This window comes from Mrakia frigida, assembly GCF_051309035.1.
Source record: "Mrakia frigida strain ATCC 22029 unplaced genomic scaffold BDY24scaffold_1, whole genome shotgun sequence".
In the NCBI taxonomy this organism is placed as follows: Eukaryota; Fungi; Basidiomycota; class Tremellomycetes; order Cystofilobasidiales; family Mrakiaceae; genus Mrakia; species Mrakia frigida.
Genome location: NW_027481280.1, coordinates 259,130 through 285,677, shown reverse-complemented (window position 1 = coordinate 285,677; position 26,548 = coordinate 259,130). Strand labels below are relative to the sequence as shown.

The 26,548-nt window shown below is 55.1% G+C and overlaps 7 protein-coding genes across 7 annotated transcripts; 4 read left to right on the top strand and 3 right to left on the bottom strand.

The window, feature by feature from the left end:
* Positions 1 to 803: 803 nt before the first annotated feature.
* BDY24DRAFT_2528 (uncharacterized protein) lies at positions 804 to 1,677 on the top strand. The gene is made up of 4 exons (XM_076636794.1): positions 804 to 1,015; positions 1,096 to 1,184; positions 1,263 to 1,400; positions 1,488 to 1,677. Exons 1-4 carry the CDS (start codon positions 904 to 906, stop codon positions 1,644 to 1,646), a joined length of 498 nt encoding a protein of 165 aa, XP_076501050.1. The 5' UTR covers positions 804 to 903; the 3' UTR covers positions 1,647 to 1,677.
* A 3,898-nt stretch (positions 1,678 to 5,575) lies between these two features.
* BDY24DRAFT_2445 (uncharacterized protein) lies at positions 5,576 to 6,836 on the top strand. Its single transcript, XM_076636742.1, has 6 exons — positions 5,576 to 5,587; positions 5,692 to 6,004; positions 6,098 to 6,119; positions 6,199 to 6,418; positions 6,502 to 6,648; positions 6,778 to 6,836. Exons 2-4 carry the CDS (start codon positions 5,776 to 5,778, stop codon positions 6,416 to 6,418), a joined length of 471 nt encoding a protein of 156 aa, XP_076501049.1. The 5' UTR covers positions 5,576 to 5,587; positions 5,692 to 5,775; the 3' UTR covers positions 6,502 to 6,648; positions 6,778 to 6,836.
* A 2,607-nt stretch (positions 6,837 to 9,443) lies between these two features.
* Positions 9,444 to 10,487, top strand: BDY24DRAFT_373194 (uncharacterized protein; the record flags this gene model as incomplete). Its single annotated transcript, XM_076638268.1, has 6 exons — positions 9,444 to 9,464; positions 9,540 to 9,608; positions 9,684 to 9,740; positions 9,815 to 10,026; positions 10,100 to 10,249; positions 10,333 to 10,487. 5 exons carry the CDS (start codon positions 9,444 to 9,446, stop codon positions 10,197 to 10,199), a joined length of 459 nt encoding a protein of 152 aa, XP_076501048.1. The 3' UTR covers positions 10,200 to 10,249; positions 10,333 to 10,487.
* A 1,177-nt stretch (positions 10,488 to 11,664) lies between these two features.
* On the top strand, positions 11,665 to 13,907 carry BDY24DRAFT_373191 (uncharacterized protein). Its single transcript, XM_076638267.1, has 4 exons — positions 11,665 to 11,809; positions 11,889 to 11,920; positions 12,002 to 13,288; positions 13,450 to 13,907. The coding sequence occupies exons 1-4, from the start codon at positions 11,765 to 11,767 to the stop codon at positions 13,481 to 13,483; spliced, it is 1,398 nt and encodes a 465-aa protein (XP_076501047.1). The 5' UTR covers positions 11,665 to 11,764; the 3' UTR covers positions 13,484 to 13,907.
* A 2,017-nt stretch (positions 13,908 to 15,924) lies between these two features.
* Positions 15,925 to 20,207, bottom strand: EPL1 (Epl1p). Its single transcript, XM_076638266.1, has 6 exons — positions 19,860 to 20,207; positions 19,018 to 19,583; positions 18,720 to 18,920; positions 17,989 to 18,579; positions 17,368 to 17,882; positions 15,925 to 17,284 (listed from the first exon to the last, which is right to left on the bottom strand). Exons 1-6 carry the CDS (start codon positions 20,014 to 20,016, stop codon positions 16,318 to 16,320), a joined length of 2,997 nt encoding a protein of 998 aa, XP_076501046.1. The 5' UTR covers positions 20,017 to 20,207; the 3' UTR covers positions 15,925 to 16,317.
* A 309-nt stretch (positions 20,208 to 20,516) lies between these two features.
* MRX19 (Mrx19p) lies at positions 20,517 to 22,309 on the bottom strand. The gene is made up of 7 exons (XM_076638265.1): positions 22,176 to 22,309; positions 21,845 to 22,080; positions 21,577 to 21,709; positions 21,402 to 21,474; positions 21,172 to 21,306; positions 20,894 to 21,087; positions 20,517 to 20,757 (listed from the first exon to the last, which is right to left on the bottom strand). The coding sequence occupies exons 1-7, from the start codon at positions 22,248 to 22,250 to the stop codon at positions 20,605 to 20,607; spliced, it is 999 nt and encodes a 332-aa protein (XP_076501045.1). The 5' UTR covers positions 22,251 to 22,309; the 3' UTR covers positions 20,517 to 20,604.
* Positions 22,310 to 22,350: 41 nt separating this feature from the next.
* On the bottom strand, positions 22,351 to 26,451 carry BDY24DRAFT_2288 (uncharacterized protein). The gene is made up of 8 exons (XM_076636620.1): positions 26,340 to 26,451; positions 26,128 to 26,279; positions 25,949 to 26,044; positions 25,771 to 25,872; positions 25,137 to 25,682; positions 24,911 to 25,052; positions 24,730 to 24,831; positions 22,351 to 24,638 (listed from the first exon to the last, which is right to left on the bottom strand). Exons 2-8 carry the CDS (start codon positions 26,241 to 26,243, stop codon positions 22,620 to 22,622), a joined length of 3,123 nt encoding a protein of 1,040 aa, XP_076501044.1. The 5' UTR covers positions 26,244 to 26,279; positions 26,340 to 26,451; the 3' UTR covers positions 22,351 to 22,619.
* Positions 26,452 to 26,548: the final 97 nt, after the last annotated feature.

The window sequence follows — 26,548 nt, the reverse complement described above, 5'->3', positions numbered from 1 at the left end:
TCGTTCCATCGAAACCTTCCCTTTCTTCCTAGGCGCTGTGATGCCTCGTTTCCCTAGCTCCGTATCCACAAACTCTCCCACTCAACCGCCGAAGCTCTCCAGACTGCTCGGGTGTCTGGTTAGACTCGAAGTTGAGTGCGAGAGGGAGGGGCCTTGCGAGGAGGGCGAGGATAACAGCTTCGTCTCTCGAGAACGAGGAAGCAGGCCAACGTGGGTCCTCTTTCTTTCCTCTCTCTTCCTTCCTTTCACCTTGACTGACCTCTTTCCTTTCTCGCATCGTGCTCAGGTCCTCGGCTCTTTCCTTCGAAGCTCCTTTCGTGCCGTAGCCAGTTCGATCTCTCTCAGTGAGCCCTTCTTTTCCCTCCTCCCTCCGTCACTTTTCGCGGTTCTTTTCCCTTTCTCCCACGAAAAGGTTCCCCCCTACGCCTTTGCTGACTCTGGTTTCGTCCTCCATCTTTCCTCCAGGATGGGCCTCGTTCACTACCAATTCATCTCCAGCCATTTCTCGCTTGAAATCAACCAATGTTCGTCTCCGACCCTCCTCGCTCTCGTTGAGTTCGAGCTGACTCTTTCCCTTCCTTCGCATCCTCAGGTTCTCTCTGGAGAGAGGTTCGACTGCCCTTTGCTTGAGAATCGCTTGGCCACGACATCTCGTGAGTTTACTGTCGTCGCCTTGGTCTGCGAGAGTCGGAGGATGATCGATGATGAACTGACGCCTCGTCTTTCGATCTTGTAACAGGTCTCGGATTTGGAGCTGGGATGTTCGAAGGATGCTGATGCTGGGCTGATGTTCACTCGAGTGAGTCTTTCTCTTCGTTCACACGTTCTCGAAAAGCTGTGAAGCTTGATCCATAGAGGGAGGAAGAGGGGGGGGATCGTGAGAGAGGAAGAGATATCGAAACGATGAACGAGAGCTCACACGACTCGTCTCTTTCCACTGTTCTTTCGTTCCAGGTTGCCTTTTTCACTCGTTGTACCTCGCCGATGGGCATGGGCTTGGCTACGACCCTACGAGGTAAGCAAGCCTCTTTGTCTCCTCTTCACGCGTTTGACACAGGCTGAGCTCTTCTCCTTCTTCTCGCTGCCTTCCCTCAGCTTCAGACTTTGACTTTCTCCGTTGTCGTCTCTCGAACTTCTACATGTACGACGGAGATCCATGTCGGTTCGAAAAACTGTGTTCATTGGTGAGTTCTTGATGGTCGAAAGACGATCACGAACTCTTGGCCGCATGCTGACTCTCTCCCTTTTTCTGCCTTCACCAGCTCTCTCACATCCGTGCCCAACGCCCGCTATCCCTCGATGCTCAACGCTTCCTTCGCACTGTCTTCATCGGTCATCACACTCCTTCGCTCCCTCCCACGGGTCTTGTCGTTCGCAGCCCGCTCCCGGTGTTGATCGAGGTTCGTTTGATTTCGCCTCTCCTCACCGTGTGCATCCGCAGAGCTCGTAACTGACCTTACCTTCCTGACTTTCTTTCTCCGCCTCAGTTTGGCTTTGAGTTTGCAGCATCTGCTGGGAGATCGGAGCTTCGCTCATTCCTCAGCATTGGGACGCATCGCCTGCCTCCGTTCCTCCTCTGGCTCTCTTTTCTCGTACCCTTGTTTCTTTCGTTGGTCTCTATTTTGCATATGTACGCTCCAGAGTGACTTCCTTTCTCTCTCTCCCTCACGTCTTTCCGAACCCTTCGTTTTGGCGACGCGTCCCGTTTCACATCTCTCTCGTCCTCGCTTTTATCTTCTCGTCCCCATCTTTCTTTAGCGTTTCGGTGTCAGCTAGATCAATGCTGTGCATCCACCAGACACTTGGTCATCTCGACTTTGCTCGTAGCGAAGGAAGGAGAGGGGAGGTTGAGGTTTGGGACGATTTTGAACGGGAGGAGTGCGAAAGAACCGAGAGCGGGGGGCGACTGGGGAGGCGACTACTGGGGAGGCGACAGTGGGGGTCGAGAAGGGTCCTGATCCATGGAGGTGGCCCAAAAGGGAAGAGGTCGTCCCCGCGCCTCGGTGCTCGACGCGTCGAGAGTTTGTTTTGAAGAAACGAGCGAATGAGCGCGTTTCCCTTCCCTCCCTGCTCCTGCGAGAGAGGGAAACTTTTTCAGATTCGGTTCAAAGGAACATGTATGTATACTCACATCAAACCGAGGACGAACCTTCTTCGGAGCCTGAGACGCGTGTTCGAAGCCCTCCGGTCGAGCTCGCCTTCTCCTCTTTCCGCGCTCAGCACTTTACTTCACCACACCACTGAAGGTTGGAGGATCGTCATTCAAACTGGACGTAGAAGAAGCAAAGAAGTGTAGTTCTCTTTCGTTCGAAGGATCGAAGGACCAGTGGTCCAAAGCGCGTCGAGACAGCCGCCGATGAAGCTCGGTCGTTCTCTCGCACTTTTTTTGCTTGCCCGTCTACTACTTCCTCCCCAGCTTGAAACGTTGTTCAAACATGCAGAGAGGGTGATGTGCTTCCTGAAAGGCGAACCGTACGAAAATTTGAGTCAGGCCCGAACGAGACAAGCTGACAGAACGATCGTGACTCCTCGCTCTTTGTTTTGAACCATAAATCTCTCGTTCTTCTCTCAACCAACACCCACCCTCTCCGACTTCAAGCACCACCTTCCTTGACCGCTGACCCTCCCTCTCCATCATTCGAGCACATCTTCACGCTCCTCTCGCTCCCTCAAGACGCAAATTCGCATCCAAACGAACGGAGACCTCCGATCGCTCACGTTGGGCTGAAATTCCGTGAGTCTTTCCCTCCAGTCCTAGTTCGGTTTGACATTGGCTCGGATTCGTTTCGAGAGGCTGCTGGGATACTCAACGATTGTCCCAGAGTGAGCGAACGACCGTCCAGGCTCCAGCGCCGTCGAGTCGAACGAGGAAAAGTCAACCAAGCAAGTTGGCGAGCTTCTTCCTTCAGTAGAGATCGAAGCACCTCGAGCAGATGTTCCAAACGACCTCCCAAAGTAGGAGGCGTGTCAGGAGCATCTACTATCGGTGCTCATGGCCGGAGCGAGGACTTTGGGGATTTTCCAGTTTGAAGAGAGGGGAGGAAGGGAAGGAAGCGAGCTCCTTCGACGTTCCAAGGACGAGCGAGGACGATGCTTGTAGATGGGTCTGGGCCGCGACACTGAGGTGGAGGATCGGACGAATGGACAACCAGATATACAGATAGTCAGCTCCGCTCTTCACTGAGTCTCCGAGACTGACGCGTTACAGTAATTTCCCTCTGCAGACTCTCCTCTCCGACCTCTCCCTGCTCCTCCTCGCCCTGCTCCTCCTCGCCACCCTCCTCCCCTCAACTTTGCGACCTCAGTCCCAGCAACCTCAGACTCTTCGTACATCACTCAGTCACACCCTGACTATCGTCACCTCATCATTCGGCAACCCTACACGAGGAACGAACGAGGTCGCTCAACTCACCTTCTCGGGAAGAACGACGAACGATCGAGCAGCCTTGGGATGATCTCTGTTTTGGTGAGTCCTCCATGTCACTGTCAGCCTGTAGAGGAACGAAGAACACGAGAGCTATCAGTCGAGTGTTCGGAGAGAAGAGAAACTGATGAAACGCTCGTCGTTTCCTTCTCAGCTCGACTCCTCGGACTCCTCGGTCACCTCCCTCCCTTAATCTAATCTCCGCAGAGAGCTCTCGCCAGCTCGCCGGTGCTCAAGCGTGGACGCTTCGATAGAGATGAGAATGCTCACTGTTTCATCTACGGAGGAATCGAACCGAGAGGGAAAACGAGCTCGCCCTCGAGCTGAAGTTGAGCTCGGGGAGGAAGCGGAGGAGAGGCCGTCCGATCGATGCGAGTCGAAGTAGACGGTCGATGTAGACTCAGGTATGAGCTCGCTAGGTTTGGGTGTATACTGGAGAGGAGGAGGTGATTTGCTGTAAGTTGTCCCTCTTAAGCTCCTCTTTGTCGAGAGGGAAGAAGCGATTGTATTTTCAAAACTGATCTTGTCGTCGCCTTCACCTCTTTCATCCTTCACTACCACCTCCGACCCCCCTTCCAATCCCTCAACACCTCCCATCAACCGTCTCATCCATATTTTTCAGTCATGACTCCTCGAGGCCCTTGGTCGCAGACAGAGAGGTCCACAGGCGTTCTATGGTGAGCTTTCAGCACGCTTCGCTCCTCCTCCTCCTCCCTCCTCCCCCTGCCTTGAACTCGCTGTAGAACGAGAACTGGAACTAGATCTTCGGATTAGACGATCAATCAGGTCGGATCTTGGGTATCGGCTGGTGGATGCAGAGGAAGGTGCGGAGGGAACAGAGTGGGAGCCAAACCAATCTCGCCTTCATCGTCTCTCTCTCTCTCCTCTCTGGCTCTGAAGCTGACCTTCCTTCCTTCTCTACCTCCCTTACCCCCCGCATACAGCCCCTCCAACACCCATACCTTCCCTTCCCTTCCCAATCTCACTCTTCAAAAATCCTCTCGCCAGAAGGCTCAGCCCTCCTCCGTCTCCCTCAAGTCCTCCTCCTCCTCCCTCGTTCCTGGTTCCAGATCGAGCGAGGAGACTACCACGAGGATCGAGCTTCCAACCAAGGAACAGAAGGCAAAGACCTTCGAGGAGTCGTCGCCGCTCTTCAAGGGTTTGGCAAAGAGGAAGCGCTCAGATGAGCTGGGTCCAGACGAGGACGGGGGACTCGGGAGACGAAAGGTGGTCGGGAAGAAGAAGAAGGTCGCTTTGTTCGGTCAGTCCCTTGATCAGCCTCTTCTGGTTCTTCGGTCCTTTTGAGTCGTTAAATGAACATGCTGACATGCTTCTGCATACTTTCCTCCCTTCGAACTGCAGTTCAGTCCTCTTCCCTTGGTTCGACAGTCCCTCGAGAACCCTCGCCAACTCCCTCATCAACGCCACGTCTTCCCTCCCTTCAAAACCAACAAGCACATCCCACCCTCCCCGCTTCCCACTCTCGCTCCTTCCAGTACGAACCCAAATCCAGCAGTAAAGTCAAGACACCAGTCGAGTCCGCTCCCCCGAGAGGTTCTCGCCCGACCTTCTCCAACGGTTCGTACGACGCGTCCTCCTCTCCTCTTTCAACGTTCTTGAGTTGATGCACTGTCTGACCGTCTCCTTCTCCCCCTTCTTCAGGTCGAGCTGGATTCGGTAGCTTCAACCCTGCAAATTTCCCTCCAACTTCTACCACCACCTCGAACTCATTCACCTTCCTCCTCGATGGTCAAGACGTCGACCTCACAACCCTCTCGCCTTCGCTGGAAAAGCAGGCTTTCTCGTCGTCGGGAAGAGGTGGTGGTGGTGGTGTCAGGAGTGGTCGTTCGAATGGGAAGCGAAATAGTAGGAGCTCACAGATGGGAGGAGGTCGAGGTGGAGATCGAGGTCGAGTCGGTGAAGGTCGAAGAGGGCGAGCTCAAGGAGCAGGAGGTCTAGGTGAGTTTCATCTTCTATCTGCCAGAGATAGCGATAACGCTCGTGGTGAAACGGAGGAACTGATATCTACCTTGCGTCTCACTGCTGTTGGAACAGGTTCGATGGCCGAGGAGGACGTGAAGGACGAGTCGAATTCCCATCTTCCTTCGCAGCTCGGAGCTGGATCGACTGGAGGAGGTGCGAGTGGTGGAGTGGGATCTGAGGGTACGTAGACGTTCTTTATCTGGTGTTCTATCCCGCTGCCTTGCCTCGAGACGCGTTCGAGTTCGAGATCGCTGATCGATCCTAATCTAATCTCGACCAAACAGCGACCTCGAGGACGACTTCTCCAGCAACGGAATCAACACCTCAGCCTCCTCCGACCCTTCCCGATCAAGTCCGTGTGAAGATCCATGTGCCGTCGGCGGAGGAACAGACGCAGTTCCAATGTAAGGTCGGATGCAGGCTCACTTTCGTCTTGTCCCTCTGATCGAGCTCTCTCTCTTAACCCTCCAGTTTTGCTCCATGGTACTACTGCTATTCGTGAGAAGCTTTGGCTTTGCTCTTCTTGGTGGTGTCGCTCAACTCTGACAAGTCGTCTCCCTTCCTCCTGGACCAGGCGAGATTCTTCGACATCTCTCGGTTCGTCCTCTCCCGCCATGTCTTTCGAGAGGGATCCACGTGCTGACTATCCCACGGTCTCGTCTTAACGTCGACGCTTTTTCTCACCTTTAGAATCGATTCGATGTTCCTATCGGTGAGCTCGTTCAAACGAGAAACTCTCCTGTGTCGACGCGTCGCTGATCTCTTTCGCTCCCTCCGCCTTTCCCCTTCAGAGCGTATCAAACTCTCGTCCGCTGGATTGAGCGTCAGGCATGGTGTCTTAGGGATTGTGAGGGTTTTTCCGTCTACTCACCCCCTGCCTCTTCGGCTGCTAACCGGCGTTCGTTCTACAGCACCTCTCCCCTCCCTTCGAAACGCTGGAGCTCGACGTCGACTTTGAACAAGTCGGAGGAGGACCTTCGGAACCAACAGTTGGTCGATCATCAGGGATAAGTGAGTCCTTCTTCGTACAAGTTTTCGAGCGTTCGACACGACAAAAACATCAAAGACTCACCTCTTTTCCATCCCCTCCGCAGATTCAAAGGCGGTCGCGTCTTCGTTGAAACGAACAATCACCACCGCCTCCCTGGACCATGACCCAAACAACGCTCCCAAGAGGTCAAGGAAGACTTCGAAGAACTCATCCCCTGGTTCGAAAACATCGAAGGTCGGGAAGTCGGAGAGTGAGTACAATCTTTTCGATCTCGATCCCAATCTCGTCTCTCCTCTCTTCGACGGTTCTCGTTGCTCGAGCTGCTTGAGACGCAGTCTTGATTGACTGGAACTTTGCTGAATCTTCGCTCGTTTCGCAGACACATCGAGTCGAAAACGCTCCTTATCCGAGAAGGAGGAGGAGGAGGAGGATTCGGGGGATGGGGAGTTGGGAGCGGCTGGAGAGGACGTGGTTGGGTCGTCGAGGGATGTGAAGGGGAAGGGAAAGGCGAAGCCGACGGGGAAGAGGAGGAAGGTTGTCGTCGAAGTGGGGGATGATGATGAGGTGGGAGAGGACGGTACGTTCATTTCTCGTTGTTTTGTCTCGACTCGACGCGTCGTGTTCTGTTCTCGCCAGAGAAGCTGACCGTGTACTTCTTTCTTCCAGGCTTCGACCCGTACGATCCATCCAACGACAAATACCTGATCGACGTCATGACTAGTGACGAGGAGGATGGGGATTCGGACAAAGACGACGAGGAAGAGGATTCCATGGCCATCAACGTCAGTTTCCCCCTTTTCCTTCTCCATCGTACCCTTCTTCACATATCTAACGCCATTTCTCTTGCTATCGCAGCTCGACGATATCAAGACCGATCTCGAAACTCCCACCTCTACCAACTCGAACGGTTCCGCGGTCGGCGAACCAACTCCCTCTGCTTCCTCCTCCTCAACTTCGGCAGCTCCCTCCTCTCCTCCGCCTCGAACCTCTCAGATCAAGAGGTCTCCTGGAGCTCACTTCGACAGGGATGCCTTCGGGTGGCGTTTCGAGGAGGCTGCCAGCCATCACAAGGAAGGGAAGGCCTTCCTGTTGGTGCGAGATCGAATTTGGTCGGGGGAGCACCTTGCCTCGGCTGAGAAGAAGGCCAAGTTGGAAGCCGTTGAGGGTGAGATTGTCGAGGAGTTGAATGGTAGCATCCTCTGGTTGGACTCTGGGAGGACCCGAGAAGAGTTTCTCAGAGATCCGACCTCCGTTGATGACGACGGGATTCGACTTCAGACGTACGTCTTTCTCCCTTCTCCTCTTCCCTCTTCTACTGACGATGTACGGTTTCTCTCTCCTTTTCAAAAGCACTCGACTTCCCGAGACCGCCTCTCCCGCCGTTCTCAACTTCAACGAGTGGGCGCCTGAGGAATCTTTTCGTCGAGGAGGGACGAATGGATTCGGAGCTGGAGTTCGAGATGGAGTCGAGTTGGCCTATAGTGAGAACATCTCGCAATCCAGAGGTCACTTCGTGCCAGGGGTAAGTCGCTTGCGCGTCTCTCTGCTCGACCTACCCCTCGAATTGCGACGCGACGCGACTGACGTTTCTTCTCCCTCTTGATTTGACGTTCCTCATAGGTGGCCTTCCTCGATGTCTCAACTTCAGTCTACCCGGTTGGCGAAACAGGAAAGAAGCCGTACCTCAAGTCCACCAAGGAACACCTACAGCTTCTCAAGGACGATTACCGACGAACGCTTGGAAAGCGTCTCGACGGATCCTCTCTCAGCATCCATAACGGGAAGGTCGCATACGAAACCTTCTTCCTGCCTCTCTCCTCTTCCAAAGCCATTCAGTCGGAGGTCCTAGTCGTTCCTATCCCTGTTGAGATCGTCGACGGAGAGGGACGGTTCGTTCGAGACGATGTTGTCGACTTCCCCATCGTCCTAGCTGCCAAGAACGACCAGGAGCTCAAACATGGATCGTTCATGCTGTCTCTAGATCACCAGTGCGCGCTTCAGCAGTTCTCCAGCGGGATCAAAGTTGCCAAAGCGGTTCGCTCTCGTTTTCCCCTTCTCCCTTCCCCTCCCCTTTCCTCCCGTGTCGACTCTTCGTTCTGACTTTTGCTTCCACCGCCTCCGCCGTGCTCTCTCCAGGATGTCTCTCTCGGCTGGATTCGAGAACTTTCTCCCAGGAACCTCACCTACGACGACTGTCCCCTCGACTTCCACGCCAGGGAGTTTCCTCCCACCCTCCCGGACGGCTTCGGTTCATCACCTGGGGAACGACACATTCGACACGTCAGTTATCTTGCGAAGGAGGAGAGGGATAGTGGCACTCTGATCAACCTACAGGAACTCGAGCTCGAGAAGCCAACGTTCGTCAACTTCGTCAAGCAACACGTCTCGAAGCGAGCGGACCTCGTTCCAACCCTCAACTGGCCCTCTTCGACGCCGCTCGACGTTCGAGGGTCTATCATCTCGCAGTCAGATCGACTCATGACGGAGAAGGCTATGGCTACTCGTGAGTCTGACCGTCTCCTTATGTTTCGACGCGTCGTTTCGAGCTCGAGCTCACGCCTCTTATCCCTTCTTTTTTTCACACGACAGGAACTCGTAACATCGGTGAGCTTCCTTCTTTATCCGAAGAACCCACTCAAAGCTCACTCGCTGATGGGTTTCATCTCAACAGCTCTCCGGAAGATGGATTCCTCCACTCTCGACGCCGAACAGAAGGTTCGCTCTTCCCTCCCGCTCTCTACTCCCTTCGATGAAGCTGATCTCTTCCGCTTTCACCGCAGGCTTCCCTTGCTCAATCTGATGTGGGAAAATTCCGTGTCTCTTCTTTCGAACTTCGCATCGCTAACTTCGGATTGATTTCGGCAGGATCGTTCTGCTCGTCGTCGAGCTTGGTTGGATTCGACGACCTCCGAACAGCGAGCCGTGAGTCTCTTCTCTCGCCCGAACTCAGTCGACTTGATGCGAACTCACCTCCTTCTCGTTCTTTCTCCCTTGCAGGAACACCGTCAACGTGAACGAGAAGCTCGTCAAGCTCAGCTCGACGCCATGAACGAGGAACAACGAGCTGTGAGTCTCTTCTCTCGCCCGAACTCAGTCGACTTGATGCGAACTCACCTCCTTCTCGTTCTTTCTCCCTGGCAGGAACACCGTCAACGTGAACGAGAAGCTCGTCAAGCTCGATGGGATTTGATGACCGAGGAACAACGAGCTGTGAGTCTCTTCTCTCGCCCGAACTCAGTCGACTCGATGCGAACTCACCTCCTTCTCGTTCTTTTTCCCTTGCAGGAACACCGTCGACGTGAACGAGAAGCCTATCAGACTCTCTCAGGAGAGGAAAAGCAGGTGAGCTCGTTCTCGCTTCACTTGCGTGTGGACAATCTCGAGCTGATCCGTTCTCTGCTCTTGCCTCCCCGCAGGAGCTCATTAAGCAGAAGCGATCCAAAGAGAAGGTTTGTGAAGTTTCGCACAGAGGTTTTCTGAAGTCGAGAGAGACTCGACCGTTCTTTTTTTCTTCCTCGTCCAGCCCTGTCCCCATTCCGACTGCTCCGAGAACGCAGATCGCCTCTACGCCCCTACCGATCTGGATGAACACGACCTACTGGACCACAAGATCGGTTCGAACCAACTTGTGAGCAGACTCCTCGATTCCGTTCGACGCGCCCGAGGCTCTCGAATCTGACCCTCCTTCGTTCTTCGTCCAGCGATGGAGATGCGTTGTTTGCTCAGGCCAACCTCGCTTCCGAACCCTGCGACAGCGATGTGATCATCGAAAGACTCACAAGGAGTCTCACCCAGATCTGAGCATCGAGAAGATGTTTGATGATACCGGGGAGTTTCCGATGGAGGACGACGTGCGTTCACTCTCCCACTTCGCTCCCTCGCTCTTCTCTTGTTCAACGAGTCTGACTCCCCTCTGCTTTTGCCTTCTTTGTAGTTCGAGGGACAGAGATCAAAGCTCGAGAGGTCCATCGTCTCGAAGGGTACAACGAGAGGACCTTACAACACGAAACTAAACCCGACAGCGAACCCCTCAAGGCTCAAGAAGGCCGTCGTCTCGAAGGGTACAACGAGAGGACCCTACTACACCAAGTCGAACCCTCGACCAAAGAGCAGTCTTTCTTGCCCCGAATGTACTATACCCTTTACTAAATCTGGCAACCTGAAGGTGAGTCCGAGGAAGAGAGGGTTGAGCGAAGGGGAGAGGTGCGACGCGTCTCGATGAAGTCCGCGGCTGATCTCGTTTCGCTTCCCATTCGCCTTCTGTCCCTCCTTCCCTCCTTCTCTCGTTTCAAGCGACATCGATCCAGGGCTCACGGAGTAGGTCTCGGAACTCCCTCGGCTGCTTCTACGGGTAGGGATGCTGTGGTCTCGTCGACGGTGAGTTTCAATCCGAGCGGAGAAGTGAGTTTCGTCTTTTCCTCTCAATCCATCGTACTAAACTCTTCAATCGCTTCTTTTTCCTTTCGCCTACCAGGTCATGGGCTCTTCTTCGTTGTCCTCTCGAAGGTGAGTTTGCTCCATACTTTCCTCGTTCCTTCGACGACGCAGCTGATTGACTGAGCTTTTCTCCTCCAGTCCTCGACTCGAACTCCCCTCTTCGACCTCCTCACCTTCACCTTCTTCTTCCCCTTCAACTTCATTATCAGCGTATCCCATCTCGTACGATCCCACACGGCTTCCCACTCCCACTCCCACTCCCTCATCCAGCTTCACTTTCACCCCTGATCGAGTCGTCGACTTCCGTGTCTCGCATCTTCGCACCTCGCCACCAACAGCCAACGACCAGTCGTCCTCCCCTTCGATCCACGACGAGGAGAGGGAACCTGAACCTGCTTGGTCTGGGTGGAGACGTCGCGGTTTCGACCAAGGTGAGCTCTCTCAATCTCGGGGACGAACCGCACGAAGACTCGAAGCTGATCGACGCGCTTTTCTTCCCTCCTTTCTTAAGCAGATCCAGAGACTTCGGGTACGGATTCGGCTTTTACTGATGGTTCGATGGGAGATGGGGATCGATGGGAGTTCACGGTGAATCTCGTGAGTTCCGTTCTGTTCGACGCGTCGTTGCCTCGACGACTTGAGATGAGCTCACTCTGTCCCTCTATCTTCCCCTCTCAGGCTGAATCGGATCGAAACGAAGCCGTCGCTTCCTTACTGCTTCTGGGCTCGTCTTCTGCTCCACGGTAAGTAGAACATCTGCGCGTTCAGTAAATGGTATCTGGATCCGAGCTGACCTATCCCTTCTCCTCCTCGTCTTCGTCTTTCACAGCCAACTGAAATCGTTCGATCCCTCGTTCGCTCAGCCCTCTCTCGGAGAAAACGGTCAGCCGGATGTTCTTTCGTCCCAGGAGCTCTTGGTCGATGCGTCGATGGAAGAGTCGTTCCCTCGGAACGAAGAGAATGCTTTGATGACCGTGAGTTGATCTCTCCCTCTTCTTTCCTCTCCAATCTCCGTGCGGTCAACTGACTCTTTCTCTCGTTTCGGCTTCTCAGCGCTGCTCTCCATCTCAAAAGATCGTGAAGACGTTCGTTCAATCCCGAGCCTGTACCTTCGCCTCGCTCTCGAAATCGAGCTGATCACGTTCTGTTTCGATTTTCTTCCTCAGTAGTCAACGTCGAGTCTTCCCTTCCCACCATTGTCGACGCCTGGAGGCCGTACAGGAACTCGAGGAGCGAGCCGAAGTCTCTGAAAGGTTGCCGTCTTTGGAACGTGTCGCACGAGCTCTGGAGCTCTCGCCTACGATGGACGAGCTCGAGGAACCGAGGATCAAGGAGGAGTTCAAGAACATCGAATCCGCCGAGGAGATCGATGAGGGTTCTGGGGAGGACGAGCTGGAGGAGGAGTCGACAGGGATCGCTCAAGGCTACATCAGTTCTTCGTTCGCTCGAAGAAGCTCTCACGCCCAAGAGTCTCTTCTTCAGCTTCGAGCTCAAGCTCCACCTCAACCTTCTTTCCCTCTCCGAATCAATCCCCAATCCTCCTCGGAACCCGATGCTCAGCATCGACGCCTTTCCACTCCCTCCCCTCTTCGAAAAACATCAGCGATCCTCGTCTCCTCCCGGACTCCCTCTTCCTTCGACCTCCTCCAGTCTCCTCCCTCACCCCCTTCCGCTATCAGCCAATCCTCGAGCGATCCAACTCCTCGCCAACCCAAAGACGGCGCCGCGTCCTCCTCCATCAAACCTCCCTTCCTCTTCGCTCGACAAGCATCACGCGTCTGTACTCCTCCCCCTCTTCGATCTTCACCCACCCAAACGGCCAACCCCTCCTCGATCCAAGCCATCGGACTCGCCCAACCAGCTCCCACTGCACCACCAACTCCCTCCCTCGTCAACTCGAACAGGAAACGACCCTTCGACCCAGCCCTCCTCGCTCCCTCCAAGAAGCGGCGCTCGGATCATGTCTCGTTCCTTCTTCCCAACGACAAGGAGAACGAGCACGAAGCTGCGATGCCGTCGCCAACCGAGGTCGATTTGAAGGGTTGCAAGATCGTGATCGGAGCGGACGTTCAGGACGAGCAGACGCGAGAGCAGTTGGAGGAGGACGTTGAGGCGTTGGATGGGGAAATCAGTGTGAGAGCTGTGAGGGAGGATTGGGAAGATGATGGGGAGGGGATTCAGGTGGTGTTGATTTGTTGGGAGACGTCGGAAGGAGCGGAGGGATCGCCGGCGGCGAGGGAGGAGGTTGAGTTGGTGAGTCGCGTCCAGCTCATGTCCTTTCTCTCAGCAAAGCTCTGCTCGAGTGGAAGGAGTGCTGATTTGGCGTTGTACTTCGAACCTTTGTGCGAGCGACAGGCCCGTGAGACGGGAGCTTGCCTGCATGATCCCCTCTGGGTCTCGTCGCTGATGGAGGTGTTGGAGGAGAGGAAGTCGCCGTCGAAGTCGAAGCAGAGGTGAGTCTCCTTTCCCTCTCATCGTTGGATCAACACGTCCTTATGGGAGAGCTGACTTTTCTCTTCCCTTGTGCATCGTCTCCTCCCTTTCCTTCCCTCCTCCCTTTCCTTGTCCATCGTCGAACCCCTCCTCCCCGAAACTTTCACCCACGCTCTCGAAGGAGGTCGAAAGGAAGGTGGTTGTACAAAAGGTAGATTAAAGAGTGTAAATTAGTAGACAGAAGTAGTACGAATGTCCTGAGAGGATGAAGAGCAAAAGGTTTTTGAAAGAAAAAAAGAGGGAAAACGGGAGAACCCCCAAGCGGGAAGGGTTTTTTTTGTGGTTACAAGGATCGGGACCGTTTTGGATCAACAGGAAAATTCTCGGGAACGGGTGGGGTACAAAGTTTGTTGGAGTGATTGAGGAAGATTTGCTGCTGAACCTTCAGAAGGGACGGGAGCAACAAAAGAGGCTTCGGTCCCTGACGACGAGATCGAGACTTCAGCCCTGCACGACGCGTCGGAACTCTCCTTCTTCCAGTCTCGAGAAGACTTCAGATTATGCGAGTAAGAAGTTTGCTCGTCTCTTCTCTCTCGAAGGAAAAAGTGCTCCTTCCTCCCCTCTTCTGCTCCGTCTTCCCCAACCACCACCACCCACACATTCATAAAATCATGCCCACTCACCGTCGCTCACCTGCTCTACCGTGGGACCTCATCGGCAACATCCTCAGCCTGAACTGGTGCGAACCCGTCGACCTCGTTCCAAAGAAGGGCATCAACACCTTCCGTCGTCCCGGAGAGTTCTACTCTCGATGCTGTTTCATGGAGATAGCCCGGCAGGATATGCTCACATGGATGATGGTGAGGCGGTCTTTCGCATTCAGCTCTTCATACAACCTATACCTCGAGCTGACCAGCTCTTTCTTCTCACCAGGTCTCCAAGGACGCGAACGTCAGTCTCAGCTTCTCTCCCTTCGTTCCACTCCCAGCAGTGTCCCTCTTCTTCTCTAACGGTTTGAAACTCCTACAGGCTATAGCATCGAAACTGTTCTACTCCTGCATCGCCGTCTACTCCTCCAGAGGGCTCGGAAAGTTCAGAGAACTCGTCGAGTCAAGACAGCCGTCTGGAATCGGATCGCTCGTTCGGTCCTTACAGCTTCATCGCTTCGAACGCGAGGATCCGGAAGAGGAACCCACCCGAGAGCTGTGGTGGTGGGAGATGTGTCGACTCGTTCGGCTTCTCCCAAACCTCGTTGTTCTTCGAGGAGGCTCAAACAGGATCTGGGGATCAGGAGAGCTTCAGGTCCTCGCCGAGCTCCTCTCCTCTCCTCCTCGACCCTTTCGAGCGTTTGAAAACCTTCAAGTGGATTCCAATACTCTCCCCTTGATCATATCCCTCCTCCAATACTCGTCGGAAACCCTCCAGTACCTCTCCTTCACCCTGCCCTCCGGATCGGCGGTCGTGTTCCCCCATCACCCGTCCACCTACCCCCTCATCACCTTCCCTTCCCTCACCAGGATTTCCTTCCGAACCGCCTTCACCAACCACCATCTTCTCCTCCCGATTGCTACCTCCCGCTGGAGTTTTCCCGTCCTTCGTTCCGTCGAAACCACCGGCTCTCCCTCCCTCAGTCCTTTCCTCCGCGTCCACGGCTCAAAGGTCAAAGAACTCGGATTTATAAGCCAACCCTTTTGGGACGACAACTCCTACGAGGAATGCCTCGACCTATGTCCAAACCTAGAGACTCTGGGCTGGTTGGCGTGGGAGCCGAAGCGTCAAAACCCTCACCCGGTCCAGCTTCGCCCTCTCGATCGAGCAGTCGTCTCCGTCCGGAGGATCGAGGTAGGGCAGCACTTGGGCGAGGAAAATCACCGTCACGACTCTTTCGTCAACTCCACCGTTCCTCCGGCAATCACGAAGGCAGCTTTCCCCTCCCTGGAACGCGTCGTTTTCAAGACGGGATTTTTGTCGATCTCGAAGCAGTAAGACTCCCCTCGCTTTTTCCTCGGCAACTACTCGTTCGCTGACTCTGGCTCTTCATTCTCTCAGTCTCCTCGCCTGGGGTAAGACTCTGACGGATCAAGGTGTCGTCGTCGAGTGGGAATGAGGGTTCGCTCGTCTCTCTCCTTTCCCCTCTTCTCAGCGTCAGCTGAGTTTTTCGTCTGCCTTTCTCTTCTTTATAGCACCTCGGATGTCATCGTCGTGTCGAGGAGGTTGTTGCTGCCCCGTCGGTGAGAGGGTTTCAAGACGCGTGAGTTCGAGCTTTTCTTCCTCTCCTCCCCATCTTTCGCTGACGCGCCTCTCTTCGACGTAGCGATATGCTCATCTGGGATACATCTAGAGGGGCGTGATCGTTTTTCGAGTCGTCAGGTCAAAGGGAGTCGAGATGGATCGAAGAAGAACGAGGGAGAAATGAGAGTTTGGGGCGATGCTGAGGAGGAAGTCGGGTGTTTAACCTGGTAGATTTGGATAGACGCACTGGTAGCATATGTGTTGAGCTTTTTTCTTCTCCTGCTCTCTTCCTTCTTCTCGTGGGCGAAAGAAACCCAAACCGACGCGTCTCCCTTTCTCTCTCCTCGTCTCCGCTCAACCCCTCCTCCTTTCCTCTCGCCTTTCTGTTCTTCCTTCGTTCGACGAATGCGGAAACTCTTGTGACTTTATATGTTTGTTTCCACCTCCAACAGCGCCAGTAAACTAGAACTAACGACTTCAATACAAAAAATGGGGCAGGCTGGCTCGTGAACGACTCGAAAACAGAATTGACACTCGTGAGCGAAGAGGGTGTAAGGGAGAGGGCAAGGACGCGAAGGACCGACTACAAGGGAAAAACTGGGGAGGTTGGACTCAATACAAAGTGGAGGAGGGGGGCCGTGATTTCGTTGGACGGTGAGAGAGCGAGAAAGTGAGAAAGTGGGAGGAGCGAGCAAAGACGAACAAGAGGCAGCTTGCGAAAAAAAGTACGAGAAGTAGAAGGTGAGAAGGAGAAGGAAGCAAGTAGCTAGGGGAAGGAGTTGTAACTAGGTGAATGAACGAAAGGAGGGAGGGAGGATCAACCCGAACCGACGTGTTGAAGACGAGGACTCATGTGAGGAGGGACGGGCGACGACGTCGAAGTCGACCTGACTTGTTGAGGGACCTGTCCGTTAGCGAGCCTCGCCTGCTGAGATCTCCAAGCGGCCTGTTGAGCTGGAGTTCCGTTTGGATTGGGGTTCCGTCCAGGAGGAGGAGGTTTGAGGTTGAGGACGGGAGCGTTGAAGGGGAAGTTTGGCGACCCTGGATTCCCGTTCGCTGCTGCCTGAGCCTGAGCCTGAGCTCGTTGAGAAGCTGCCATCTGAAGTTTGAGAGCTGCGATCTGCTCCTTGGTAGGCGGGACTCCTGCTCCGTCGAAGTTGAAGTTGGCTGAGGCTCCGTTCGAGTTTCGAGGACCTCCTTGGCCTTGACCTCGCTGCTGACCGTTCCCGTTCTCTGGGAAACCTCCTCCGTTGGAGAAGGGCTGCTGAGCACCGCGAGGGAGAGCGGCTTGAGACTGATTGGGAGAGGAGGAGGCGTCGATTCCGTTCGGGAGGTATCCGTTCGATCCTGGACGAGCGATTCCGTTCGGATGAGGGAGAGGAGGAGATCCTTGCTGGCCTGGATGAGGTCGAGCTCCGTTGGCTCCCATGGATCGCTGTTGTTGCTGCTGCTGTCGCTGCTGGGCCTGCTGCTGCTGTTGCTGAGGAGTACCGAGAACCTTCTTCCCCTGAGGACCTCCGTTCGGAATCGGGCCTTGACCGTTTGGAACCGGACCTCCCATGAGGGGAGGTGGCTGACCGACGAGACCTGGAGGCCGAGGTCCACCTGAGTCGACTCGACGAGGAGGAGCGGCGGGGAGAGGAGCGGGTCGAACGAGGATGACGGGTGGAGGACGCTCTGGCGGTTCCTCCGCTGCTCGTTCTGCGGCGAGGAGATGGCTGTTATCGGGGGAGAGGATCGAGTTGTCGTTGTCGCTGAGAAGGGTGGCTCGGATTCGGATGTGTCTGAGAGATGAAGAGGACGAAGAAACAAAGTCAGTCGGAGTTTGACGCGTCGAAAGACGAAAGAGTGAACGAAAACGACTCACCTGTCCTCGAAGTCGTCGATGATGACTCTCTCCTCTCCGTCCAAACCCTTCAAACCCATCCCAACTCCAACGACCCCAGCCTCCGAGTCGTATCTCCACCGTTCGCTGATCCTCCGAGCGAACTCGTCGCTTCCCATCTCCTTCGCCTCGACGACTCCGTCCATCGGCTCCACGTCTTCTTCGATCCTAGTCCGTCGAGTAGAGGGAAGGGAGGTCCATTCGTCGGCGAACAGGCTATCGACCAAAGCTTCTCGAGCGTCTCGTCGGTCCATCCTCCAATGAGGCTGCTGTCGAGGAGGAGGCTCGCTTCGAGGTTCCGAACGACGATCCAGACGAATGATCCCACCTCGACCGCGACGAAGACGGAAGGCAGAGGTGCGACCGGGGGTGGAGGACCGAGAGGAGGAAGACGAGGAAGAGGGAGGGGTGGAGGAAGTCGGAGGAAAGGTGTTGTCGGGGAGAAGGGGTCGGAAAAGTCGAATAGGAGCGGAGACGAGTGGAGGTTGGTAGGCGACCTGCAAGAGAAGGAAAAATAGGCGCTCGTTAGTATCGAATTGGAGAGATATCGAGTTCGACAGTAGAAAAAACAAGTCGTCGAGCGAAAAAGAAAGATGAACTCACGTCCGTCATGTCCTCCCACTGGTAATCTCCCTCCCTCTTCCTCGCCACATCCCGCTCGATCTGCATAGCAATCGCCAGCGTCCTCTCTCTCAGAGCCTCCACCGGCATCGTCCTCTCTCCAGGCTCCCTCTTCTCCTTCCCTTCCTGACCAGGAGCAGGACTCGACACGCTGTCCCTCCCTCCCATGCTCTTCCTCGATCCTCCTCCAACTCCAGGAGCCGACTTCGACAGCTTCTCCGGTCGAGACTCGACGTAAGAACCCTCGACTCGTTGCTTCTTGGCTGCTCCGATCCCCGTCTTGAAGAGCATGTCCTCGTCCTCGGGCTTGTGGCCAACGGTTGGGTACTTCCGCTTGACTTCGATGAGACGAATCTTCGCATCCCAAGCTTCCCGTTCGCAGGTGACGAGTTCGGCTTTCCGACGTTCTCGAACGAGGGTGTCGAGAGCGAGTTGCTGAGCCTTGAGGAGTTCGGCCTGGAGGAGAACGAGACGGTCGACCGATTGGGAGTCCGTTCGACGGGTCTTCCTGACTGGCTTCGCTTCTCGACGTCGGAAGCAGACGTAGGGATCTCCGTCGTTGGATTCGTCGTACTAAAGGAGGAGATGGGAAGAAGAGAATAAAAGAGATCGAAGTCAGCGAAAAGAAACGCGGAGAAGGAAGTCGAAGAGGGAGACGCGATTCGAGAAACACGAAACGCGACTCGATTTAGAGGTTGGACGCGACGACTCACGTTGAGTTGAGGGATGATGCTCTTTCCTTCGGCCATGATCCGACGGTCTTTCCAGTGAGGGAAGACGGCCTTGGCCATTCGACAGAGAATTCCTGGGACTGGGACGGCGGGAGGGACGATGAAGTTTGGGAAGAAGGGTGGTGGGAGGGGATGAGAGAAGACCGACTCCATATCGGCGAAGGTAGGCATTCGGTTGAGGTCCTGGAGAAGAAAAGATGAAGAGGAGAGTCAGCTTCGAGGAGAAGGAAGACAGCGACGCGTGAGAAGAAGTCTGGAGGAGAGGGAGAGCGGGACGAACGGTGTGAAGAGTTGGGAGTTTCTCGTCCGTCCATCGTTCCATCAGAGCCATCACCAGCTCAAACTCGTCCTCCGATATCACAGGAACAACCATCTCCTCCTTCTCCCTCTCCCTGTCTTTTCCCTTCCCTCTGGTTCCTCTCCCAGCCTCCGTTGGGGATCCGACCCCGTTCGTCGTCGACGACGAAACCGACGCGCCGCTCGCACTCGTTCCCTCCCCTCTCGCTGCTCGGTTGTTGTTCTTCAACCACTCGTCGTCCCGCTCGTCCAGCGTGTAACTATATCCCAAACCAGCGGGACCTCCCGTCGTTTCCTCGACCGTGTCGGAGAATCGAACGTACGACGACGGATCCGTCCATCGCTGAGGGACGTAGAGAGAAGCGTAATCGGCGACGACTCCAGTGGCGTCGGGGGTAGGAATGTGGTAGAGATTTTCGGCGACGGGAGGAGGAGGTTTGAGGTTGGTGGTGGAAGATCGATTCGAGGACGAGGAGGGAGAGGCGACGACGACGTGCGATGAGGCCGCTCGGATCGCTGCTGCTGAGATGGCGGCTTGTAAATGATGCTCTGGAGGATGAAGAAAACATCGGGGGGAAAAGGTGAAAACGGATCTGGAATCAGCTCAAGCAGGCGGATCTCGGACACCCAGTCGCTAAGATACAAAAGCAGGATGGGAGGAACAAAAGGGCAAAGAAGGAGGGAAAGACAGGGCCCAGAGCCCTTTGTTGCTCGCGGAAGAAAAAGGACCCCTCCCCTTCACCCTTCCCTCCACTCTTCCCCTCCCCCCTGGGCCGAGTCATCCGCGTCCTTCCCAGGCAAAAATTACAGGAATCGAAAGCTCACCTTGATCTTCTCCCTTTTCCACTCCGTCCGAGTTGAGATTGCTCTTGCCGTTCTCCTCAGAGTCGAGAGAGAAGAGCTCGGAACCTTCGAGCTCACCCCGATAAACGGCGAGCTTGCTCTTGTTCGTGAGCCTCGCCTGCCTCCTGCTCTTGAGCATGTTGGGTACGGGGGTAGAGAGTAGACCGCGGTCTATCCAGAGATGGAAAAATCAGGAAGAGAGAGGGAGAAGGGAGGGAGGGAGGGGTCGTAGAAGTGTGGTGAGCTGGCGTTGAGAGAAACCTGCAAAGAGGACAGCTGCGTGTCGACTCGAACCCCTTCCGTCGTTGTTTTGCTTTGTTGTTTCTTTCTTCGTCCAATTCTAGGTCTGGAAGCTTGAAAGTCATACCAGGTGCGTAGGTATAGAAACGACAGCTGCCAACAGGCTTTCCAACGGCGAAAAGGGGCTGGTTGAGGAGGGAGATGCTGCTGATTCAGTTCAGACCTAGAACGCCTTCTCTCGTTCCTCCGACTTCGTTCAACCACTCTCCACTCCGAGGGCAAACACGCACGGAATCATGCGCCAATCAATCATAAGCTTGTAGCGCACTAGCAAGACAAGTTGGAGCACGATCTGACGAACACAGAAGCAGGAGCAGGAAGTTGATCTTTTGGTTGTTGACGCGCCTCGCCTCTGTTCTCCTCCTCTTCCTCTCCAACCTCTCCTGACACCGATAAGTAGGATGAGATCGTCTAAAGATGTAGATATCTACTTGGTCTTCCCCTTCTTCGCTTCCTCCGTCGGCGACGTTTTGGGATCCAGCTCCTTAGCCTTCTCAGCGACGTGTTCTGCGACGGTCGAAGGGTCGTCCTTCTTCGCCTTCTCCAATCGAAGCTGAGCTTGTCCGACAGCTCGCATCAACTGTTAGAGGGAGTCAAAAGAAGAGGAAGATGATCAGTAAGTAGTAGGATGTGCAAGACCTACTCAGTCCTACGAGGAAGAGACGGAGATGAAAGAAACCGAGGAGATTCAACGAAGACAACAAGAAAAGGCGTACCTCGTCGTGCCCCGATTCACCGAGACCCTCTCCCTTCACAATCATCTTCACCATCACCTCGGTGAGGTAGATCTCTCCCTGACCGATCGCCCGAGGCTTAGTGGAAGCGTAAGCTTTGTCGAGAACGGTCGAGTTTCGCTCCTGGATTCGACCCGACGCGATGAGCTGCTCGAGGATCTCAGCCGCGTTTCGAGCTGTTTGAAGACGAAAGTCGGTCGAAGTTGGTCAGTTTGAGCTTGAAAGAGATAGAAAGATCGACGAGAGTGGATCGGACGAACCCTTCCAGTGACTCCAAGCCCTCCAAGCGACGAAGAAGAAGGCGAAGTTGGGGACGATAGGCAGCAGACCGAAGGGGATCGTCAAGGGCGAGCACCAGAAGAAGATCTTCATCTTCCGATCATGGTAGGGTTTACCTGCGAGGATGAAGAGTGAAAGGAAAGCGAATCGGAAGGTTCAGCTTCGACTCTCATCGAAAAGAAGGGAGGAGAGGAGACAGGATGGGACGAACGGTCCGACAAGAAGGCGGAGAGAGATGGCAGAGGTTCTATTGGGGGTTCAACTTTGGGATAGAGCAGCGAGACCTGGAGAGAACAAGGAGGGCCCATAGAGCTGTTAGTCTGACTAGAAATCGGTCTCAAAAAGAAGAAGAGAGAAAAGTTGAAGAGCTCTGAACTCGGACTCACAATCTCCTTTGGCTTCCCTCCTTGCGAGCTCGACACCTCCTTGTCCTCCACCGTGTTCTCCACCTGAGGAGCTCTCAGCAAACCCTTCGGCACCAAACCACGTTCCAAACCCTTCAAACTCCACTCCTCGAACCTGGAAAATACGAAAAACAAGCTTGGATCAGCTCACCAGCTCTTCAGAGATCGTCCTCCCTTCCGCCTCTCCTCTCCCTCCCACCCTCCAGTCTCCCTCCACAAAGCTCCTTCGCTGATTCACACTTGTACTCACTCTATCCTATCCATCTCCCTCTCTCCAAACTTGTGAGCCTTGAACTTCCAACTCTTCTCTGGAGCGTGTCCGAGCTCGTTCCAGAACGTCGTCGCTCTCGTCGTGAGCTGCAAAGGCCAGGGTGCGTTAGGAACGAGGCCAGCCCTCTCCTCTACCAGCAAACGGAACCGAGATTTAGGAGCAGCGTCGTGGTTGACAGGTTGAGCAGAGATGGGTGGAGTGAAAGTGTGGAAGTACTGCAAAGGAGAGAGGGAAAGGGAGGGAGGGAGGACGTTTCAGGATCGAACAGGTTGAGCTTCGAGGAGGGAAGAGGAGGAAAGAGCTCGCTCACGATTAACGGTTTTGTCCCTGGAGGCCCTATCCGAGCTAGTGGTAGAGCGAGAATCTTCATCTTGGAGGCCGACATAGTGGAAGAACGAGAAAGAGGAGGAAGGAAGGGAAGGGAAGGGCTGAAGTAGTTGAGGGAGGATCGAGAGGGAGGGACAAGTCCAACTCGTCACTTTCCCTCTCTGCCCCCTTCGCGTCGACTCTTCTAAATCTGGGAGCAGAGAGACGAAGAAAATGCATAGACGATGTGAGAGAGTACAGAGTGAAAGAGAGCAACTGAGAGAAAAGCAAGAGCGTACGAGAGAAGAAAAGGTAGATATAGAAACGAAAACGAAGACGAAAACACGCTGAACAAAACGAAACTCCTCTCCTCTCTCCCTCCTCTCGACACGACCCAACCTCTACGAGAAACGAGAGGAAAACCTAACCCCCAACTCCTTCGACCTCCTCAGTCCTCGGTAAGATCGATCTCGTCCTCCTTCGCCTTCCTCGTCGCCTCCTCCTTCCTCTTCTCCGTCCTCTGCTTGTCCTCTTCCTCCCTCTTCTTCGACTCCTCCCTCTTCTCCTTCTCCACCTCCTTCTTGGTCTTCCGCTTCTTGTTCGTCGACTTCAAAGTATCACTCTCCACCCCCTCATCCACCCTCGTCTCCTCAGGAATCGACTCCTGACCCAACTTCCTCTTGCTCGTCGGCTGAGAGGGAGCAAAGTAGGGAGACGTCGAAGGCCCATCCCCGAGATGAAGAGGATCATCCTCCTGTTCGTCGTCGTCGTCGTTCGAGTGAGAAGGTTGAGCTTCCATGGAAATGCTGGTCTGACTCAAGGGTGTGACTCTGGACTGCTGGGAGGAAGGTTTGGATCCGTTCGACGAGTTGTTGGATCCTTTCCTCGAACCTCCGACCTCCAACGCGTTCGAGCTCGATCCCCCTCCCTTCTTGGTCGTCTTGGAGGGCTGAGAGGCTGGACGAGGAGTTTGAGGAGGATTTGCTGAGGCGAGAGGGTCTTGATCCTCGAACTTCTCGGTGTACGTCCGTCCGTCCTTCTGCCAGTCGTCGAGGTTGGGTTTCTTCGACGGCGGCGGTTGGAGGTCCTGATTCGATCCAGCTGAGCGTTTCCCTGAGGAGCGACTGGTTGCGGCTTGAGGGACTCCGTTTCCATTCTGCCGAGGAGGAGCGTCGACGTAGACGTCCGAAGAGCTTCGAGGCGCAAGCTCTTCTTTGGGACGCGACGGACCCGAGGGTGCGGACGTCGTTCGACTGACTTGGCCTGACGGAGGGATGATGATACCGGGAGGTGGAGAGGAAGGGATGAAATTTGCTTGACTGGTGGGGACTTCGGGTTGAGGGAGAGGAGATCTGGATTTGGATTTGGAGGAGGGAACCGAAGGGGAGTTTCGTCGAGAGCTGGATCTTGACCGAGGAGGCTCGAGATGCTGAGAGACCGTCGGAGCGACTCCTCGGAACGTCGGAGGGGGGAGGTGGGAGGAGGAGGCTTGATCGTCGATCGGAGGGAGGGCAGGGAGAGGAGGAGGGGAAGGTGGGCGAGAGACTGGTTGGATCGGAGGATCCGTCGTGTTGGACGCGCCTGACGAACTGTTCCTGCTCACCAACCGCTCCAACTCCTTCTCCCGATCCTTCTCTCGGGCCTCGAGCTGGCCATGAGGGAAATCCTCAGCAGCTCCTTCCTCCTGGTCGAGCTTCCGCTCCTGCGGTGGTCGGTGATCCTCCGACTCTGACTCTGACGAGTCGATCTCGTCGTACTCCTCGTCGACGGGTTCCACATCCAGAAGCTTCCGTTCCTGAGACTCTGCGTATGATTGGGACGCCGGTGGAGAGGGAAGGGGTTGAGGGGGAGGGGGAGGAGCGATGGGTTGGGAAGGCGGAGGATTCGCACCGAAGTGGAAGGTGGCGGATCCGTTCGAAGGGACAACGACGGGAGCTTGAACGACGGGAGCTGGATCTCGACCGAAAGGATTAGGTGATCTGGTAGGGGTTTCGGTCGATTTCCCGAAGGGGTTGGGTCCTTTGGTGGAAGACGAAGCGACCTGGTAGCCGTCCATGCTAAGGGGAACTTCTCGACCCTTTCCTTTGTCGAAAGGTTGGGAGGGCGGTTCCTGCTCCTGCGCCTGCTCCTGATCGTTCCGCGGCGGGGCTGTCGCAGAGGTAGAGATCGAGGTCGACGGCTGAAGCTGAAGCTGAGGCTGAGGCTGAGGCTGAGACTGGGGAGGCTGAGGTTCCGGAGCGACGCCGAGGGACTGCTCCTCTGAGGGTTTGGGAGCGACCGATCCGACTGCTTCGCCAACGACGGGAGGCTTCGCTTGATCCGACGACGATCCTTCCTCGAGCCGTTTGAGCTTCCAGGCTTCGACGAGACCGTCGACGCTCTCCTTCAGTCGCTTCCTGGCGTCGGGGAGTTCGCTCTTCCTCCAGAGAACATCTCGTTTCTGAGCCACGAGCCTGGAACGAGAGTCCTGAGGGATATACACGAGAAGGAGAGAAAGAAGAGATCGAGTCAGCTTAAAGGAAAGGAAAGGAAGAAAAACAAAGTCAAGTTGAACTCACGAGACCACCAAAAGCAACGACTCCCCCTGGATCTCGAAAGAGGCATTCGACGTAGTGGATCATGTAGACACCACAGCTACTGTAGTCAGGTTGGGTGGGGACCTACGAGAAAAAGAAAAAAAGGAGACGAGGTCAGTTCTGAGTTTTCGAGAGAAAACGACGATGCTTCGAATCGACTCACGTCGAGCTTCTTCGTCGCGAGGGGAGTCGGCTCGAAGGGGAGCTTCTTCCTGTCTCTGGCTTCCGAAGCGAGATACCGGTTGAGGAGCTTCCCAGCGGCAGGATGAGCACTTCCGAGAGAGTCGAGGGTGAAGATGTATCCGCTGCGACGACGCGGGAAAGAGAACGAGAAGCCGGTCAGCCCCAAGACGCAAGAAGAGCGAGAAGAACAGAGAGAAGATACTCACTGCTCGGACGATGTAGTAGCACTCTTCTCAGCACTCGGTTGAGTCGACGAGTCTAAGGGAGCAGTCGAGTCGATAGGCTTCTCGTCCGATCCTGTCTGACGAGGCTCCTCCCCGTTCGATTCCTTCATCTCGACGTCGTCGTCCCCAGCAGCAGTCCTCTCGAGAGACAGGTTCCGAACGTTCCCTTCCACCTCCTGCATGTGAACGTCATCGAGCTGGCGTTGAACTGGACGATCAACCCTCTCTCCAACGTCGTCGTCGTCTCGGGGACTCCTCTCGTTCGAGGTCGTAAGAGCCTGTTCGACCTCCTCGATCTCCTTGTCCGGTCTCGAGTTCGAAGGACCTGCCTCAGCGTTCTCGGGTTGAAGCTCTCCTGGGGGTGAACCTGGCGATGAATGCGAGGAGGGAGGAGCGTCGACGTCGATGTGAGATCCGCCGCTCGAGTTTCGGCTCCGAGTCGTCGTGGTAGGTTCGGGAGGGATCTTGACTTCGGGAGGACGAAGGACGGCTCCCGGGTTGACGATAATGGCGAGGTACCAGTGGAAACTGAAAGGAGAAGAGCGAAAAAGGTCAGCGAGGGAAGAAGAGACGAAGAGGAGGAGGGAGGAAGAAAAGAAAGAACGATTCGACTCACTCTTCGTTGATGGGAACGATCAAGAACTTCTTCGAGAAGATGTCGAACTTCCGAGTCCAACGAGCAACAACCTCCCAGGGATCTCCTCCGTCCTTGGCTTTCCTGGCGGTTCGAGAAGACGAGGCGAAAGACGCGTCAGTCGAACGAACGAGAGAGAAGGGAACAGGAAGGGACTCACTTCTTGTTGCTGAGTTTGGTATAAAGGAAGGTACTGAAGATGTGCACATCATCGGCGAGCTCCGGCATCGTCTTGATCGCTTCGGCAAGAGCGGATCTGGGGAAGGGAGGGACGAGAAGAAAGGGAACGGATCAGCTGAGGTCGGCAACGCGTCGAAAAAAACTCGAAAACGAGCTCACCTCAAACCGTACTCGATCATCGTGTCGTTGAGGAACTCGACGTCGTCCAGCGTACGATGATAATCTCCCTTGGTGATGTCAAACTGACCCTTGCCCGTCAACGGCCAAGTCGCCATGCTGAGACGAGAAAAGGGAGAGGGAGAGGGAAAGATCTAACGGAGTCAGAACTCGAGATCGCCAGAGACTACGAGAGGGAAGGAAACGAGACTCACACTTCCGTAGGGTTCACACAAGGCGGACGAGGAGGTCGAGCCTTCGGTCTCGGTACGACGAGTTCGGGTTCGTCGTCGGATCCATCGATGTCGTGAACGGTAGCAGCACCAGTGGAGGATCTCGTCGTGTGTCTCGTACTCGGACCACTGGGAAAGCCAGCGAAAAAGAAAATTTGTTCAGAGCAAGAACCGTGCGGAAAGAAAGGGAG